Genomic DNA, 16659 nt, shown 5'->3' with positions numbered 1-16659 from the left:
ACAGGGATAAAGACTCTGTTCTAGTTTGTAACTCATGTAAGATGAGAACCAGATCAAATTGGGGCAATTCAAGGTGTGTGTGTGTATGTATGTATCTCACCCAATGAGATAGACAGCTGCAACTGACCCATTACCAACTTAAAAATATCTCTGAAACTTTAAACACGATGCATTGATTTGGGCAGAATTACTGCAGCTATGACGAGAAGAGGGTTTAGATGGGGAATAAACCCCTTGATGCTTGCTTGTGTGAACCCTTTGCTTAGACGAAAGTCAGGAAGGTGTGTATGTTCAATGATTGACAGATTGGTCTTCAGCTCAGTGTCATTCTAACTATCATACAAACCCCAGAAACCAAAACAGAACCTTTGGATATGTGGTGAGATCATGAGGAAAGACTCCCTTGGACAATAGTACAGAAGACTGCAGGAATCAAGAGATGAACAGGATGAGTATTAGTCAAATTGCATTTCAAGGAGTTATTGGGAGTTCTGAGGAATAAGATTTCAGTTACACAGGCATGGCTGCCTTCTTGACTTTTCTTATGCCTTTTCTACCTTCCCCCCTCCATAAAACTCATTTGATCACTTTAGATATGTCACTTTTTCCCCCTGAGCCAACCGTTGCCCTGAGCCATTTCATGTGGACAGGAAAACTTTTTAAATAATGAAAAAATGTTGATTAGGTACAATATTTAATGTTGTAATCTGTCGGTTACCTCTTCCATATAATCGGGGAACAATTCTGCTAGGTATTCTATATATTATCCCCTGGAATAAGTGGGATTGGTTCATTTCAATGATTTCTCTCTTTCTTTCAGTGATATTTGAATAAAATAAAAGTTTTCTTGAACAAAATAAACAGGTTATGAGATAATAAATTAATTTAAGTCCACAGAGAATGAACTTTCATCTTGAGGAATATAGGTATGTTGATTTTCACATTTTTTAATCTTAAATATGTCCAATTTTTAATTTATTATTGAGAAAACAACCACAATGACTAGAATAGAATAGAATAGAATAACAGAGTTGGAAGGGACCTTGGAGGTCTTCTAGTCCAACCCCCTGCTTAGACAGGAAATCCTACATCACTTCAGACAAATGGTTATCCAACATCTTTTAAAAAACTTCCAGTGTTGGAGCATTCATATTACATACTACATACATTTTCCCGTAGTTGATTTTGATGGGATAGTAGTAGTTTAATTTTCTGACTACGTACAATTAAAACTATTCATCACATTTAAAACTGGACAATAAGAACAAAGGCAAGTAAGTACTGGACAGGAACGACTGAATTATGATATGATATTATTAAATATCAAATAAAAACATTAGTATATTAGCCTTCAAATATTTGAGCATTCATCAAGAATCCTGTAAAAAGGACTTGCTGAATTTAATTTGCTTGATTAATGAACCAAAGATTTAATGATTAAGAGAAACATTTTTGGTTCATCTATAGCAGAAAAAGAATAAAATACTTAAAAACGTTGACACAACTGGTTCTTAAGTTAGCAATGATTTCTAGTTAAAGAAAAAGCAAATCTTGTATTTAGGCTTGCCAAATGCACATACAATAAGTAAATATTCAATTCCTCATTCATTGTGCTGAGAAGCCAGAGAATAAAAGGTAGGCTTTCTGTTGTGCCAATATTATATTTTCTCAATATTCATTTTTCAATATTTGGTACTTGAGAAATAAGCTTTTTGTTTCTCCTACCATAAGTAGCCTAGGTAAGTGGGCTTTAAAAACCACATTTATTAAATATGGAAAAAGAAAAGAAAAAGCTCAATAAATTAAAATCCCAAGTCAATATGATTTAACCTAAAAATATTAAAATTGCAAGGCCAATATAGAATATATTAATGAAAGCAAAAGAGGAAAAAACAGGGAAAAAATTCTGAATATTACTGACAGGATAAAAGCTATACAATTAGATGAAACGTGAAAGTCCTGGTTTCTTTTTTACCTTGAGTCTTAAAAAAATAAAAGAGAAAAAGCCAAGGCAATTGAAGCATTAAGAGAATTCCCTTTCAAAATTTAGTTTATTAACCAGTACGAACTGTTAATTACTATTGCTGCCAGTCATATGTGAATTTGTCTTCTAGTGTTCTTGAATGATGCTTTCAGCCAAACCTCCTGCCCTGACTACCAGAAATTTTGATGTCTTGATGAATTCTAAGCGTAGAATATGTGCTTCTTTAACATACAAAAATTGATACAAAATAATGTGATATCAGCCCCAAATGTGGCAGTAATAGGACAAGCCCAAACCACAGGAGTTAATGTTCCAAGTCCTCATATGTAAGACCGACAGCAAGGCAGCTGCAACCAATAATTATCATAGGAGATTCCAAAGGTACTTTTTCAAGAGGCAACTGGACTTTCTGTTTTTTCTTTGAAGGTGTTTCGCTTCTCATCTGAAGAAGCTTCTTGGATGATAAGCAAAATGTCTTCAAAGAAAAACCAAAAAGCCCAGTCACCTCTTGAAGAAGCACTTTTGGGACAACCATGACCTGGATGACTGAGAATCTCCATAGACATTTAGCTATCAAAAGTGATGTTCACTATGTTATGTGGCAGGTTGTACACCGTGATAGTTGTTTAAAGCACTGTTTCTTTCAATGCTGAAGTGTAGTCTCCAAGCTATGCTTTTTATTGCTTTGTTAATTTAAAAAGACTTCTACTTCTTCCAAAGAAAAATCATGTCCTAATACTTGTAGTAGTTTAACTGTAAAGATTTAAATACAGCAGAATTTCATGTCCATTGTTCTGATATATTATGTACATAAAGTAAGTGACCTGAAGCAGTTATTTAAAATGTGTCTATAAAAAGCTAGAATGAACTGCAAGTGAAGGGGTGAAGAGGCTTCTGAAACAGAGAAAACTGTTCAAGGCTGCTTGCTTGGATGTATGTCCTTCTACTGTTTCCATGGGGATATATATAATGCTTGATCACCGAGCAATTTTGTGGGTTTATGTTTATCTGGTATTGCACAAATCGTTTAAAATGCAAAGCCACAAACTCTCCGTCACTACTCTGTTAACTGGATCTCTCACTATTTGAGTTCTTTCATTTTCTCATTAGTTGCCATAAGATTCACCTACCAGAGCCCCAAATTAATTCATATAACAAAGAATTAAAGCGGAGAATTAAAACAAGAAGTGTAACTTCTTTTTGGTGAAAAAATACCAGCAGTAGATTATCTACTTGATTTGAACCATTTTTTTTAACCCATGTTAAAAATAAGTTTTAATGGGTTGCCTCAAGATGTAGTTGAAGCAGATCCAACTGAAATCTGTGAAATACAAACTCCCACTGATTCAATTGGCCTGCTTTAAGTGTGGCTAAGACTGTATTCAATGTTACGTTTTAAATGTTTATTCTAGTTTATTCTGCATTGTTCTCTTGGGCGGGGCGGGGGGCTATCAGAAGAGACATGTTGGAAATAAAAAGCTACCAAACACATTAGCCACTGTTGTTTCATATTTGTTTTGGTTCTTAAAGAAACCTTGGGAGTATGTCTGGCTGATGCTTATCTTAGTATGACATAGTGCTTATATATTTCTCATAGTTAAGTCTCTCATAATTATGTTTTCTTTATCTTCAGTTTCAGATTTCATCCCATGAGTCATTTTAATGTAAGATTATTCATATTTTTTCCCAGAGAGAGAAAAGAAAGAGTATGTGTGTATGAGAGGATACCAAGCTGTAAGGCATTTCCCTCCATTCTGACTGGGTATTAAAAAAACACATCTGGGAACAACAGTTTGAGGAAGCCTGCTATTATACATTTTCTAATTAATTTTCTAATTTTCGGCCAAAGACTGTTGCTTGAAAAAACTATTCATCCTCAGTGAATAGTAACATTGTAAAATTTGGCTGTTTCATCACTCCAGCATGCTAGCAGTCTCCAAAACTATTGGATGATCTCTCCTGCAAGTCTTACAGCATTTTTATTCATTTATGTGTATTTATTTTACTTTGGTTTCTACACTTGAAAACTGAGCAGCCTGCAGAAATACAATTAAAACAGTACAATAATCCCCAGCAAAACTCCAACAAATCAATAACTTGTTCCCAATTCATCACGTTATTACATCTCTGAACGCCCTATCTTCGGAGCTTTTTGGGAGCTTAGTAGAAAAGGGGAAGTTCTTCCAAACATGGCAAGACTATTTCAAAGATGGGAGTGAGCACTAAGAGCACTCACTCTTTGGGTCTCTGATGAAAACATCCCTTTCTGCCCAAACGCCTTCAAAAGATATGTTTAATCTGAAAACATCCTATAAAAATCATGCTAGATACAGATCATGGGAGTTATACTCTAATAAAATTAGAAGGTTGCTGGGAGCTGGGCATATAAATAATAATATTTAATCCTATTTGTGTCCTGAGCCATCACTACACTGCACATTCTTCCATATGTTTCCAACATAGTATCTGTGAGAGTGCAGTAACATATGCGTAGGGGAAAGGATATGCTTCCCCATGTGCTCTCTGTCATTGCATTGATAAATTTTACGCACAAATCTTTCAGGATCAGAACTTCCTGGTGTCCCACTTGATTGATGTATGTGGTGTTGTGATAAATAGTTACTTCCATATATCTGAAGAAAAAAAACTGTGCATGTTAGCTCTGGAAGAGTGGGCGCAAGGAACGGAGACGAGACATCGAATAGTGACTCAACTCTTTAATAGTGACTTCAGAACAGAGCGGAATGCTAAGGGCAGCAGCAGCTTTTTATAGAGCTGGCTGCTGTCACAACAACCAATGATTTGAGTTTACCGCTCTAAAGAGCGTCCAATGGGGCGACCGCTGCCAGCCAATCAGATCAGTCAGAACGACCAATCACGATTCGCTATTCACGGGCCAATCAGAAGTGCAGGATTACGAGCCTGCTGTGGAAGTAAAACTATTAGGATTTTAAATGAACGCGTTTGCTTAGTTCGTAACAGTGCAAACTCGAGATTTCATTTGAAAAACTTGAGGAAGAGATGCCAGACTTTTATTCCTGTTTATGAAAATGGTTCTTTCCTTGAATATCAATAAACATTGGCTATGGGGTGAGAATATAAATCTCACCCTTTTTTTGTTTGGTTTCAACTTTGGGAATATAGAAGATGTCATTTTATTCTTTAAATGCTCCAGAATATCCCTCAATGCAGGGCTTGGTCTCATCTGCTTCTGATGTAGCTTCTTTTGTGCCACATTAGTTTTGGTACATTTGTTAAACAAACTGAATTTACCTGCTGCTAATTTTATGTTGGGTATTATAATCTCACCTTGTAAAGTTTGCCCGTGGCTTATATTTTCTCTAATCTATTACTTTAAATGGAAACTTGAAAATAACACGTGGAATCTGCATCAGAGATGGAGGAAACCATAGCTGACAATACAGCACATCTAATAAATATTTGTTCTTTTTTTTTTCCCACTTTGGAGGCATTGTGAATGATGTCAGTATAGCTCATTGGTATTCTGTCTCAGTTTTGCACTTCAGTTTTCACAATGCAATGATACATTGCAGGAAAATATTGGATTTTACTGATAATGAAATGTGATAGCATCTAAACAGCACCTCCAAGTCTAAAAGGTATCCAAGTGGGATAATTATTAATAATATGCAATTTCAACTGTTTTGTGTTACGAAATGCTGACCCAGGAATGAAGGGCTTGAAAAATGATACCTTGGAGCAACCCATCTTATAAATCACCCATCAGTTTCAAATAATTAAACAACTAAAACAGAACCAACCCCCCCACCCAACCTAAACCACCCTGTATAAAAAGTATGAAGGAATTCCTTCCCCCCTCGCATTCCTTTAAACTCAGTAGAATGAATATGATCATAGTTGCATATGTGAGATATTATGAAAAGGGAAAGAAGTTGATTCAACTGGCTTTCGCATCATGATCAGTTGATATTTACTTTATCTTTCATAGCTTTTTAAGAATACATTTGACTCTTTGCTCATGCTTGACTGAACACATGATGGGGACAATGCATTGGATTACTTATACTTACCTGCCCTTTCCCAATGTCTTTGATTTTTGTGTAGAACGAAGTCTGAGGGAAGCTTTACTTTTGTGTAAAAGTGTACATTGTATACTCTTCTCTCCACACTATAGAGGAGCAAGGAGTGGGATGAGCAGGTAGTGTGATACAGAGGATGGGTTCCAGCATTGGCAGTGTGGTTCCCTATACAATGTTAACATTCTCCCCCAAGCATTTAGGTCAAGGGTCTTCAAACTTGGCAAGTTTAAGACTTCAACTTCCAGAATTCCTGAGCTAACATGACTGGAGGAAGAATTGTGGGAGTTGAAGTCCACAAGTCTTAAAGCTGTCAAGTTTGAAGACCCCTGATTTACGTAAACACTTGGATTTTGAAGATTTTGGAGATACCTATAAGATACAATTTATCTTAAGATCTGTTATTATATGCCTCTAGGTTCCTCAGTACCTATACATTGAAACCGGAGTATTGCTTGCACCCAGTGTCACATATGGCATGATACGTAGATAGGTAGATATGTTGAATTGCAACAGGATCATTCCAACCAGCCATGAACCTCAACTCATTAGCCTAAGTCATTTTTAAAAATCTTTTTCTAAAAGATCTGTGCCATTTCAAAGATTGTTTTAGGCTAAGGTACAAACTTGCTATGGCTTTGAAGCATCTTAAATGACCTATAGTACCATGAATGCATATTTTTTGGTTTCTATTAAGGAAAAGAAGAAATACTTGGGAAGCCAAGGATCACAAAATAACAAGAGGGTTGTGAGTCCAAAATTGGACCTTCTTCTTTCAGATTAAGCTTTCTTTGTTTGGAGAGGAGGTACCTTAAACATTCTGCTGGTCCAGAGCCAGGATGTTTTCTGGAGAGACATCAGTAGAATTACAGCTGAGAAATTATTTACTAAACCAATCAACTTAAATGAAGTTCAACAGAAAAGTAATTGCCATTATTGAAACTGTCATTAGGCACAAATGGCCTCAGATAAGGAACACAAGATAAGAAAATGTGTATGTAAGTGGTTAATTAGAACCAAATTGTCATGGATAAATAAATTTAAAATATTACCTAGCAGAAAAGTACAAATTACACTGTAAAGAGAGCCAGAAACATTCCTTCTGATTCAAGCAGGAAATGTATATTCAAGCGTAACCAGCTGCAGCATGTCAGTTGAATCACAATTATTGTGACAATTTGGCATAATATCATAGCTCCCCAGTGCATAGGAATTTCATTCCTAATTTATCAGAGTCCTTTTTTAATTAAATAAAAATTTAAAATACCAAATTTACAAATAAAAATAGTTTGTGACGACAGTGGAGAAGGCTAGAAGACCTGAAGTGTGATCCGAGTAGATGGGTTGGTTTTCATGAGCAAAACGCCTTCATCCATTAGATGTTACGAAGTAAAACTGGTTTTGCAATAAAATATGTTCAGATGGGACTTCTGTTGCTCTGCAGCCTTATGAGAGCAAGGACGGTTTGATCCAGGCACATCCAGGCGCAAGACACTTCATTTACACAAGTCAACCAGGCCAAAAATTTCTGGCAAAGGCAGAATTGCCTGAAAAAAAGATAGAACTAAAGTGCTGAGTGAAAAATCCTAATTATTATAAAGGAGGAGGAAGTTGAGAGGGCAGAAATTCTTTAGTTTAATGCAGGGTTGTCAAACTTGTGGTGTCACTGTGGCATCATGTGACCTATTGGGATTTTTTTCTCTTTTGCTAAAGCGGGCAGGGGCATGTGACACATCTGACCCGTGGGCCGTGAGTTTGACATCCCTGGTTTAATGCATCAGGAAGTGTTTTAAACACAATTGATTTCAGTTCCATGAAATAAATGTAAATATTTTATTATATTAACTAGGCTTATATAACCAGAGAACATGTACCAATAAAGCTTAAATTATTTTGATACAGTAGTGTATCCAACGCAAATAAATTTACTCTGCAACATATTATCAGTCAAAAACCTTCCTTTTATAAGTTTTTTTTAAAAAAAGTAAAGCAGATCCTTTAGGATACCAGAATCTTGGAAAGCCTTTTTGTAATGTGGGTTTGAAAAACAAAAGTTGTGCCCTCAAACAGCAATAGTTTCATTGGCTTGTTAGGTGTTCTAAGAAGATGTTTGAAATATAAAAAAGAAATGAAGGCCATATGTGGCCTATGAATTTACCTGTGATGACCCAGGGCGTGGCACAAAGGCAACACAGTTACATAAGTAAGAAGAGTCCCTTTAGTACCTCCAACTTTGCCCCCAGTGCCCAGATTACCTTTGGCTGGAGAAAAAACTCTCCCAAGAACAGTCTTTAAGTGGAGGAAATTCAATCCGAAAATAGAGTACATACAAACTGTAAATAAAAAACCACACAAACCATGCTGCAGTAATTAACTTGACAGGACAGGATAAGGAATTGCAGACTTGAAAGGACAGCAAAACACACACAGTTGGGAAGACGCCAGGAACCCAGATAAGCCTCAACAATAACAGATAACTCACAATTTGCTTCCAACAAGTTGCTGTGCGCAATCTCTCTTTTTAAACACTGTGTTCCCAGCTGCAGCTAATGAAGGGAATCAGGGCCCTTTCCTTCCCTGTAAGCCACACAACTCACGTTGCTCCCTTCTCCATTCCTCCCTGTGTGCCCTAGGAAGGAAGAGGGGGGTGGGCCTGGATCTTCCTCTGAATTTCCTCGACCTTGCTCTGCCTCTCCCCTGCTCTGCCCAGCCGGACTTTGCCCTTCCCCAATTTCTTCCGCAGCCAACGGAGCCACACTCCCACTCCCTGTCAACTGCTCGGCCTCCCCCTCGGAATCAGATTCCGACAGGGGCATGACATTACCATCAAGTGAAGGCTTGGTCTCAGGCAGAAGACATTGAGAGAGAAACGAAGTGAGAGCTATATGCCATGCAATCTGCCTCTAATGTAGCATCAGGTTGGATGGAGATATGTCAATATCATTGCTGACCAGCTGTTTATTTTCAAATGGAATGGAAAAAAGGAATCTTGTTCTTTGATCTTGTTCTTTGCTTCAGCCAATGAAAAATGCCTAGTACTCAACCATTGAATCTTATAGGGTTCATCTCCTGGGTCCCCAAAATACGTAAAACAGTTTTACTCTATTTATTTAAATAATGTAGTAGTAAATCACTGACCGGATTAAATTTGCATTTGACATAGTTTGTTCAACAAGTGCTGCATAAGGGACATTCCCCTTCTATTATAACAAAATTTTAATTTGATTTTCTTCTGAACCAGAAAAAAGAGTGTTTGAAGGGTATGATAGAAAAAAAAATGAGATGGCGGCTGCGATGTGGCATTGAAAGTTTTGCCTGCGTTTTTTGTTTTTATTGTGGTGGGTATGCATTGACCATGCAGCACACATAGAAAACAGGTGGAGCTGCAATCACACCATTGTGATGATGATGATGAAGGTGATAATGATGATGCTATCCATTTAGTTGACTCCGACTGTTGGCAATTCTATGGGCCAGGTCTCTCCACCTCTTCTGATTTTGCCCTATTTCTTTGACTTTTTCTATGCTCTGGCTTGGTGTCAGCTTTGATGTGTCCAGCCACCATGTTTTCTGGCAGTCTGATTTCTTTTTACCGCTAACTCTTCCAAACATAATTGCTTTCTCCAGTGAGTTCTCCCGCACGACACAGCCAAAGTGAGATTCAGTTTTGCAATTTTGCCTCCTGCTGACATGTCTGGTGTTATGCACTCCAGTACTTGTTAGTCACCTTTGCTATCCAAGGAATACGCAGGAGCCTTCTCCAGCACCACAGCTCAAACGAATACACCACTGTACTTGACTATCTTGTCTTTTGGAGTGACTACATCCTCTGTACACTTTGACCAGAAGGGAAAACTGCAAGCACCTAAGTAACATTTGTGATTTAAGAAATGTCTTGCATTTATGCAATGCATCTGGGAGAACTGCTTTGTTAATTTTTATGCAGGAAACATTGCTCACTTCAACTGACAATTAATGGTAACATTTCTATCTCCTGTTGTCATGAGATTTTTATTATGCTAAATCAATAAAGAGCAGAAAATTAGTCATTTGGGTACAGTTGAAGCGAATGTATATTTCATGAGGCAGCTTGTATGTTGCAAATACTTTGATGCCCACTGGCAGTAATGGATAAATGGAAGTGGCCCAGATCTTTGTGAATGAAGCTTAAATACATACACAGTTGAAGATTTAGAAGCTAATTGATGCCTGCAGCACTGAGGTATATGATTCATACGTTAGACTTTTAGCTTAGCCGATAGCTTTCCTAACATGATATAATTTTATATAATTAGGTGAAGCATTCAGAGCTCAAGTAATTTGAAAGATAAATTGTCCAGTTCCTTGGACCAAGGATAAGTAAAGTTGAGCTCTAATCTGTCAGAGTCAATACACAGTGAAAACATTGAGCTCATCGGCTTAATTTCTCCTTAAGCATAGTTGAGAATGCAGTTTCTTTCTGAATGAAAAAGTCCAGAAGTAGGTATAACTACTTTCTCTACAACCGCGGTTATGATACAGCCAGGATGGCGCAGTGGTTAGAATGCAGTATTGCAGGCTATTTCTGTTGACTGCCAGCAGTTCAATTCTCACTAGCTCAAGGCCTTCTATCTTTCCGAGGTTGGTAAAATGAGGACCCAGATTGTTGGGAGCAATAGGCTGACTCTGTAAACTGCTTAGAGAGGGCTGTAAAGCACTGTGAAGTGGTATATAAATCTAAGTGCTATTGCTATTGCTATACTACGGTGTCCTACACTAGATGCATCAGTGTTTTCTGAACCTTCAAGGGCTGGATTCATTTCCTCACAATTCCTTTGGACAGATAACGTCTGAAGGATGAACTTTGGGGAAAGCAAACAAAGGAAAGGAAGACAATTCTTGAAACTCTTCGCTCTCTCCAGACTTTCATCTGGTTTACAAAGTGCCCTACTTTTACGTATCTTAATAAAGATAAGTCAATATTTGCAAAGCTAGGGCCTGGCAATCTAGTTGGAATCCCTTCAAGTCAGGGGTGGGCTGCTGGGGGTTTTCAGGGGTTCGGAAGAGCCCCTAGCTAAGATTCTGTGCAGTTTGGAGAACCCCCAAATCCCACTCCTGGCTGGCCCCACCCACCTGGCCCTGCCCCTCCCAGGAGTCCCCACACAGCCAGTTTTGGATGCAGGTAAGTGCAGGGCATGCACGGAGGCTTGGGGAGGGTGAAAAACGGGCCTCCTGGAAGTTCGGGAAGGCCAAAAGTGGGCCTGTTTCCAGCTTCCAGAGAACCTCTGGAACCCGGTGAGGCAGTTTTGCCCTCCCGGAGACTCGAGGAAAGCCTCCGGAGCCGGGGAGGGCAAAAATACCCCCCCCCCCCAGTGTTGCAGGAGACTGACTAGGTCACGCCCACCAGGGCCACCCCCACTCCCACTCAGTAACCGAACAGAGAACCCTTTGCTAAAAATATTGAAGCCCACCCTTTATCCAAGTGGCACCTAGATATAATTGTGGAGGATGTGGAGAAGCTTTGCTGGAATTCTTATGATCAGATGGATTGACTTCATAGGCCAGAATAGCTTTTAGCCCACAAGGTTCCCAACTGTCTTTAGGTTTTGTTACGCTGATAATATTAATTACTCTAAGGGTTTTCTTCACTTCTCAATGTAGTTAGGAAGCCAGTATCACCTGGATTTAGAATCCACGTACAGGTCATATTACCATTCGCAGGTGTGGAGAGTGGTGAAGCTCAAGGATTCTTGATGTTGCTTCAAGGATGTTGCTAGATTGATTGATAATGGCATTTGCAGAGTGCTTTCCTCTTTGGAAAGCCTCTACTCTTATCATCAGTTCTCCACCTAAGTACCATTTTTAGCTATCAACACTCTTCCCCCCCCCAACTTTTCTCCCATTTTTGCATCAATGGGAATGTTCAGATCTCAACTATAGTTATTTCAATACATAAAGGTGGGAAGCCGAAACTGTTGTTTTCACTTAAGAAAAAAAAATAATGGGCATCTCTTGCTGGCAGAAAATAAAGTTTACCTCTGTGATTGGCTTTCTGGTTATTGGAAATTTTTACGGTAGCATTCACTTCTAATTTAGGTTTTTCCACATTAATATGAAATCCAAATTGTAACTGGGATACAAAGCAAGGTTTAATATTTCCAGAACTAAACTTGTTTAAGGAAAGGCTGAATCAATCAAACAGAAACTTTTCTCCCATTTTTCAGAATGGAGGAAAAGAGAGAACAACACTCCTCCTTTTCTATCAGGTTAGAATAAGGTTCTTTTTTTTTGTCCGTTTCAGAAGAAGACAGGATAGATACAAGATCAAGCAAGATGACATCAAACAACTTATGGAAATGTTGTACTCTGGCTGATGTGTCAGTTCTTGTGTAGTGGCCACCATGTAGTCATCTGGAGTTGAAATAAATTATTAATGTAAGATCTGTTTAATTATTGTATTTCAGAAATTCAACTAGAATTTTGGTTTAAGTAATATCAATAGTACAACAAAATAAAATATGCTTATAATGAAATGAACGTGACAATATGATTACAAGCATTATATTCTTATAAATTGTATTGAATCATGATGAATCACACAATTTAATTATATATTTATACATATTACGTAAGCAAGGCAATAACATTTCAAATATATGAGACAATTTAAATTAGTGACTCATTCGGAGTTGATGTCATAGGACCTTTCACAAAAAAGCTGGCTATGAGGGAGCTTGCCAGCTCCAAAAAATAGCTTTTTCTATGAATGGATAGCATAAAATGCCTATCCACAAAGTGATCATACTGAAAGAAATGTAAGCTCTTATTCCTTTTTTGCCTGCTGAAAAGTTTTCCCCTCCAATCAGTTTCACACAGCAATTATTTATGTCTCCTTATTTCGGCTATCTCCTGCTTTCCCCTCACCCCTGCCAAATGGGTTAGAGTTATCGATGGATGGTTGACAGGTACCTCTCAAAATTTATATACCCATGCCATAATCACAACAATATCACACCAACTGATAACATTCACTTAAACTAGTAGTGGGCAAAAAAAAAAAAAGAACTGAAAAGTAACTTGTGAGGAATCTTCAAGAGTTAGTTTTAGTGGGATCTAAGTCCAAACGTCAAACTGCATAGTTGGCTGCTATAAAGCACAACATATATAAATATTATATATTATAGAAGGGTGACTGGGGATACTCAGAAAAACATGCACAGACTCAGACAGCAAATAGACTTGAGGCACTTACGCTTAAGGGAAAATGAGGCAAAATATATTCATGCTATGAAAAGGCATTCGGAATAATAATGAATGAATAGGCTGTCCTATCTGAGCTGCCAACATTCAAATGATGACTAGGTGGCAGCAGAGAACATTTGTGTTTTCTTTGCTACCGTCTTGTGGCTGCCTGGATTCTTGCAAGGCACATATGGGAGCCCTACGAACAAGCTATAGAAGATTTATATATATTTTAAAACATGAAATACACAGGCTGGGTATATGTTTGCTCTACGGCTATGCTATCCCTGCAGATCCTCAAGATTTCTCAAGATTCCCCACTTTCACCATGACTTATCTCTGTTAATTCCCACTAGGGCCAACCTTTTTCTTTGTTGTGTTCCTGGAAAGGTGGATTGCACTGACGGTTGATGCCACATTTTACAGCATGCCAGCTTTCCAAATATTAGCATTTATTAAAACAAATGAACAAAAACAGAAGGAATGGGAACCAAAAGTCACATAGGGATTGTGGTAGCAGGATTTACAGCACTATGGCGAAGACTGCAGATATAATATCATTCTCCAGAATCCCATCAGCATTTAAATGTTATAAATAATAACATGTTCATCTCACTATACACTCTTACCGTGTGAAGGGATCATGTGTAAAGGGACCTTTGTGCCATTTAGTAGCTGGGCAATCATCCAGGCAAGCAAAAAGAAAACAAGATGCTGAGCCAATGATTCAACCCCAGTTTAGAGTTTATTTAGAAGTGGGAATGCAAAGGCAAGGAAGAAGAGCCAAATTGTTCAATGGATATTCTGTAAAGGATCAAATAGTTACATCTTTCAGAAAGTTTAAATAATAATATTTGGACATGAAAACATGGCACTCAAAGTGGGGCACTTAAATTTTGAGTATAGTTGAGAAAGAGATGTAGAACTCAGAGCTTAATCAAACTCTACTTGTTCCTCATTGAAGAATAGAGCCAGAGATTTTCTTGATTCTCTTGATAGAACCTTTCAGGTAGACATTTCCTTGGTACAGCTTCTCCAATGTTTGCCTTTGGGCACAATCAGACAGTCGGGCTAAAAAACAATATATGTTATCCGGGGTGGGCTTCAAACATGTTAGCAAAGTGTTCTCTGCCCAGTTGCTGGGTGCGAAAACGGCCTTCCTGGGCTCCGTAGGCTCTCTGGAAGCCAGAAACAGGCCCATTTCCAGCCTTCCCAAACTTCAGGGAGGCCCATTTTTCGCCCTCCCTGAGCCTCCGCACACACCCTGCACTTACCTGCATCCCAAATAGGCCATGTGGGGACTCTTAGGAGGGGCGGGGTGGGTGGGGCCAGCCAGAAGTGGGATTTGGGGTTCTCCAAACGGCACAGAATCTTAGCTGGGGTTCTCTTGAACCCCTGCGAACGCCCAGCAGCCCACTTTTTTTATTTTATTTATTTATTTATTTGATTTGCCAATTGTTTACAAGATAATAAGTATAAGTGTATACATAGTTGTGAATACATGAAATGGGTACATATAAGAAAAATAAAAGAAGAATAAGAGAAACAATAGGACAGGGACGGTAGGCACGTTGGTGCGCTTATGCACGCCCCCTACAGACCTCTTAGGAAAGGGGTGAGGTCAATAGTAGACAGTCTAAGGTTAAAGTTTTTGGGGTTTGGGGAAGAAACTACAGAGTCGGGTAGAGTATTCCAGACATTGACCACTCTATTGCTGAAGTCGTATTTCCTGCAATCAAGTTTGGTGCGGTTAACTTTGAGTTTGTATCTATTGTGTGCTCTTGTGTTGTTATGGTTGAAGCTGAAGTATTCATTGACAGGTAGGACATTGCAATGTATGATTTTATATACCATGCTTAAATCAGACCGAAGAAAGCGTAATTCAAGGTTTTCTAGTTCTAGAATTTCAAGTCTGGTGGCATAAGGTATTCTACAACGAGTAGAGGAGTGGAGAACTCTTCTTGTGAATGTAGTACCACTTCTGATGGTATCCCACCATAACATTTGCTGTCCTAACTGCTGAACCCTTTTCTCTCACTAATGAATCCAGCTGATGATGCTATCTAATGAATACTTCAGCTTCAACCATAACAACACAAGAGCACACAATAGATACAAACTCAAAGTTAACCGCACCAAACTTGATTGCAGGAAATACGACTTCAGCAATAGAGTGGTCAATGTCTGGAATACTCTACCCGACTCTGTAGTTTCTTCCCCAAACCCCAAAAACTTTAACCTTAGACTGTCTACTATTGACCTCACCCCTTTCCTAAGAGGTCTGTAGGGGGCGTGCATAAGCGCACCAACGTGCCTACCGTCCCTGTCCTATTGTTTCTCTTATTCTTCTTTTATTTTTCTTATATGTACCCATTTCATGTATTCACAACTATGTATACACTTATACTTATTATCTTGTAAACAATTGGCAAATCAAATAAATAAATAAATAAAATAAAATAAAGAAACAATTCAAGGAAGGTGTTTGGTGGATTGCCCTGGCTTTATTTACCCTTTCACGGAGCATCCCCTTTCTATCAGTAGAAAAACAGCCACAGCTTGCTCTGTCTAATGTGGGGTGAGGCTGGGGGAGGAGGCAGATTTTGACAGATGGCTAGACTCAAGAGTTCATGCACAACACCATATTTATTTTAAGCATTTAGCAGATAAAAGGGTAACTTAACAATCAGCGACTTTTATGATATTGCTGAGTAACAATCAACAACAACAAGAACAAAGCACTGAAACTAAGCATCAGGAAGTTGCCCAAAGAAGGTATTAGACCGACAATTAAAAAATACATATACATGATAAAAGCACATGTTTTGAGTTGAATCAAGAAAAGTTTGACTTTTGGAAGAAACCCAGGGCTTCATCCCAGAGTTAGATCAGATACATTCCTGGTCTGTGCTAAAACAATCAATACTTGTTCTTGATTTATTTTTGAATTACACTGGTATCTTCTCCTCCATATCAGCAATCACATAAGACACAACAGTCCAAAGAGCAGCACAGAGGTTCATTTTGACTGGATCCTGAACTGACACCGTGTCACCTTGGGAATGATGAAACCAGAAGTATTTAGTGATATCGTTACTCAAACTGGCACCTGTGGAGAACAGCACAATGGTATTTCCTTGTCATGTGAATGTTACAAATTTAGACAGAATCTTTTAGATTGCATTTCATTAACTCTGAAATGGTAATCTGATTGTTTGAGGAAAGACATAGAAACATAGGAGGAGATAACCTGGAAATGAAAGGATGGAATCCAGTGCTATCCTTTTAGCTTTTATTGTTGCTTTTTTTCTGAGGTCAGGAAAGCCTGTGATCCTAGCCAAATAAGAGCTAGGTTGGCAACAGATTAGGATTATAAACATTCCATGCCTCCCAGGC

At 38.3% G+C, this 16659-nt stretch overlaps 1 protein-coding gene across 6 annotated transcripts in view; it reads right to left on the bottom strand.

The window, feature by feature from the left end:
- Positions 1 to 10041: 10041 nt before the first annotated feature.
- Positions 10042 to 16659, bottom strand: part of CPQ (carboxypeptidase Q) — a 162086-nt gene continuing 155468 nt past the window's right edge. For 2 of the 6 annotated variants that reach the window (XM_087962030.1, XM_026690614.2), the window contains exon 8: positions 15891 to 16372. In XM_087962030.1, the coding sequence (XP_087818156.1) occupies positions 16212 to 16372 (161 nt within the window). In that variant the 3' untranslated portion in view covers positions 15891 to 16211. Of the gene's footprint in view, positions 12433 to 12527; positions 14068 to 15890; positions 16373 to 16659 lie in introns of those variants that run through there. The other 4 variants (XR_015748983.1, XR_015748984.1, XR_015748985.1 and 1 more) reach the window with 4 other exon arrangements.

This window comes from Notechis scutatus, chromosome 3, assembly GCF_049901735.1.
Source record: "Notechis scutatus isolate UNSWTSFEM ecotype Mainland chromosome 3, rNotScu1.2, whole genome shotgun sequence".
Lineage (NCBI taxonomy): Eukaryota > Metazoa > Chordata > Lepidosauria > Squamata > Elapidae > Notechis > Notechis scutatus.
Note: the sequence above shows the minus strand (reverse complement) of the source record. Positions and strands in the feature narration are given on the sequence as shown.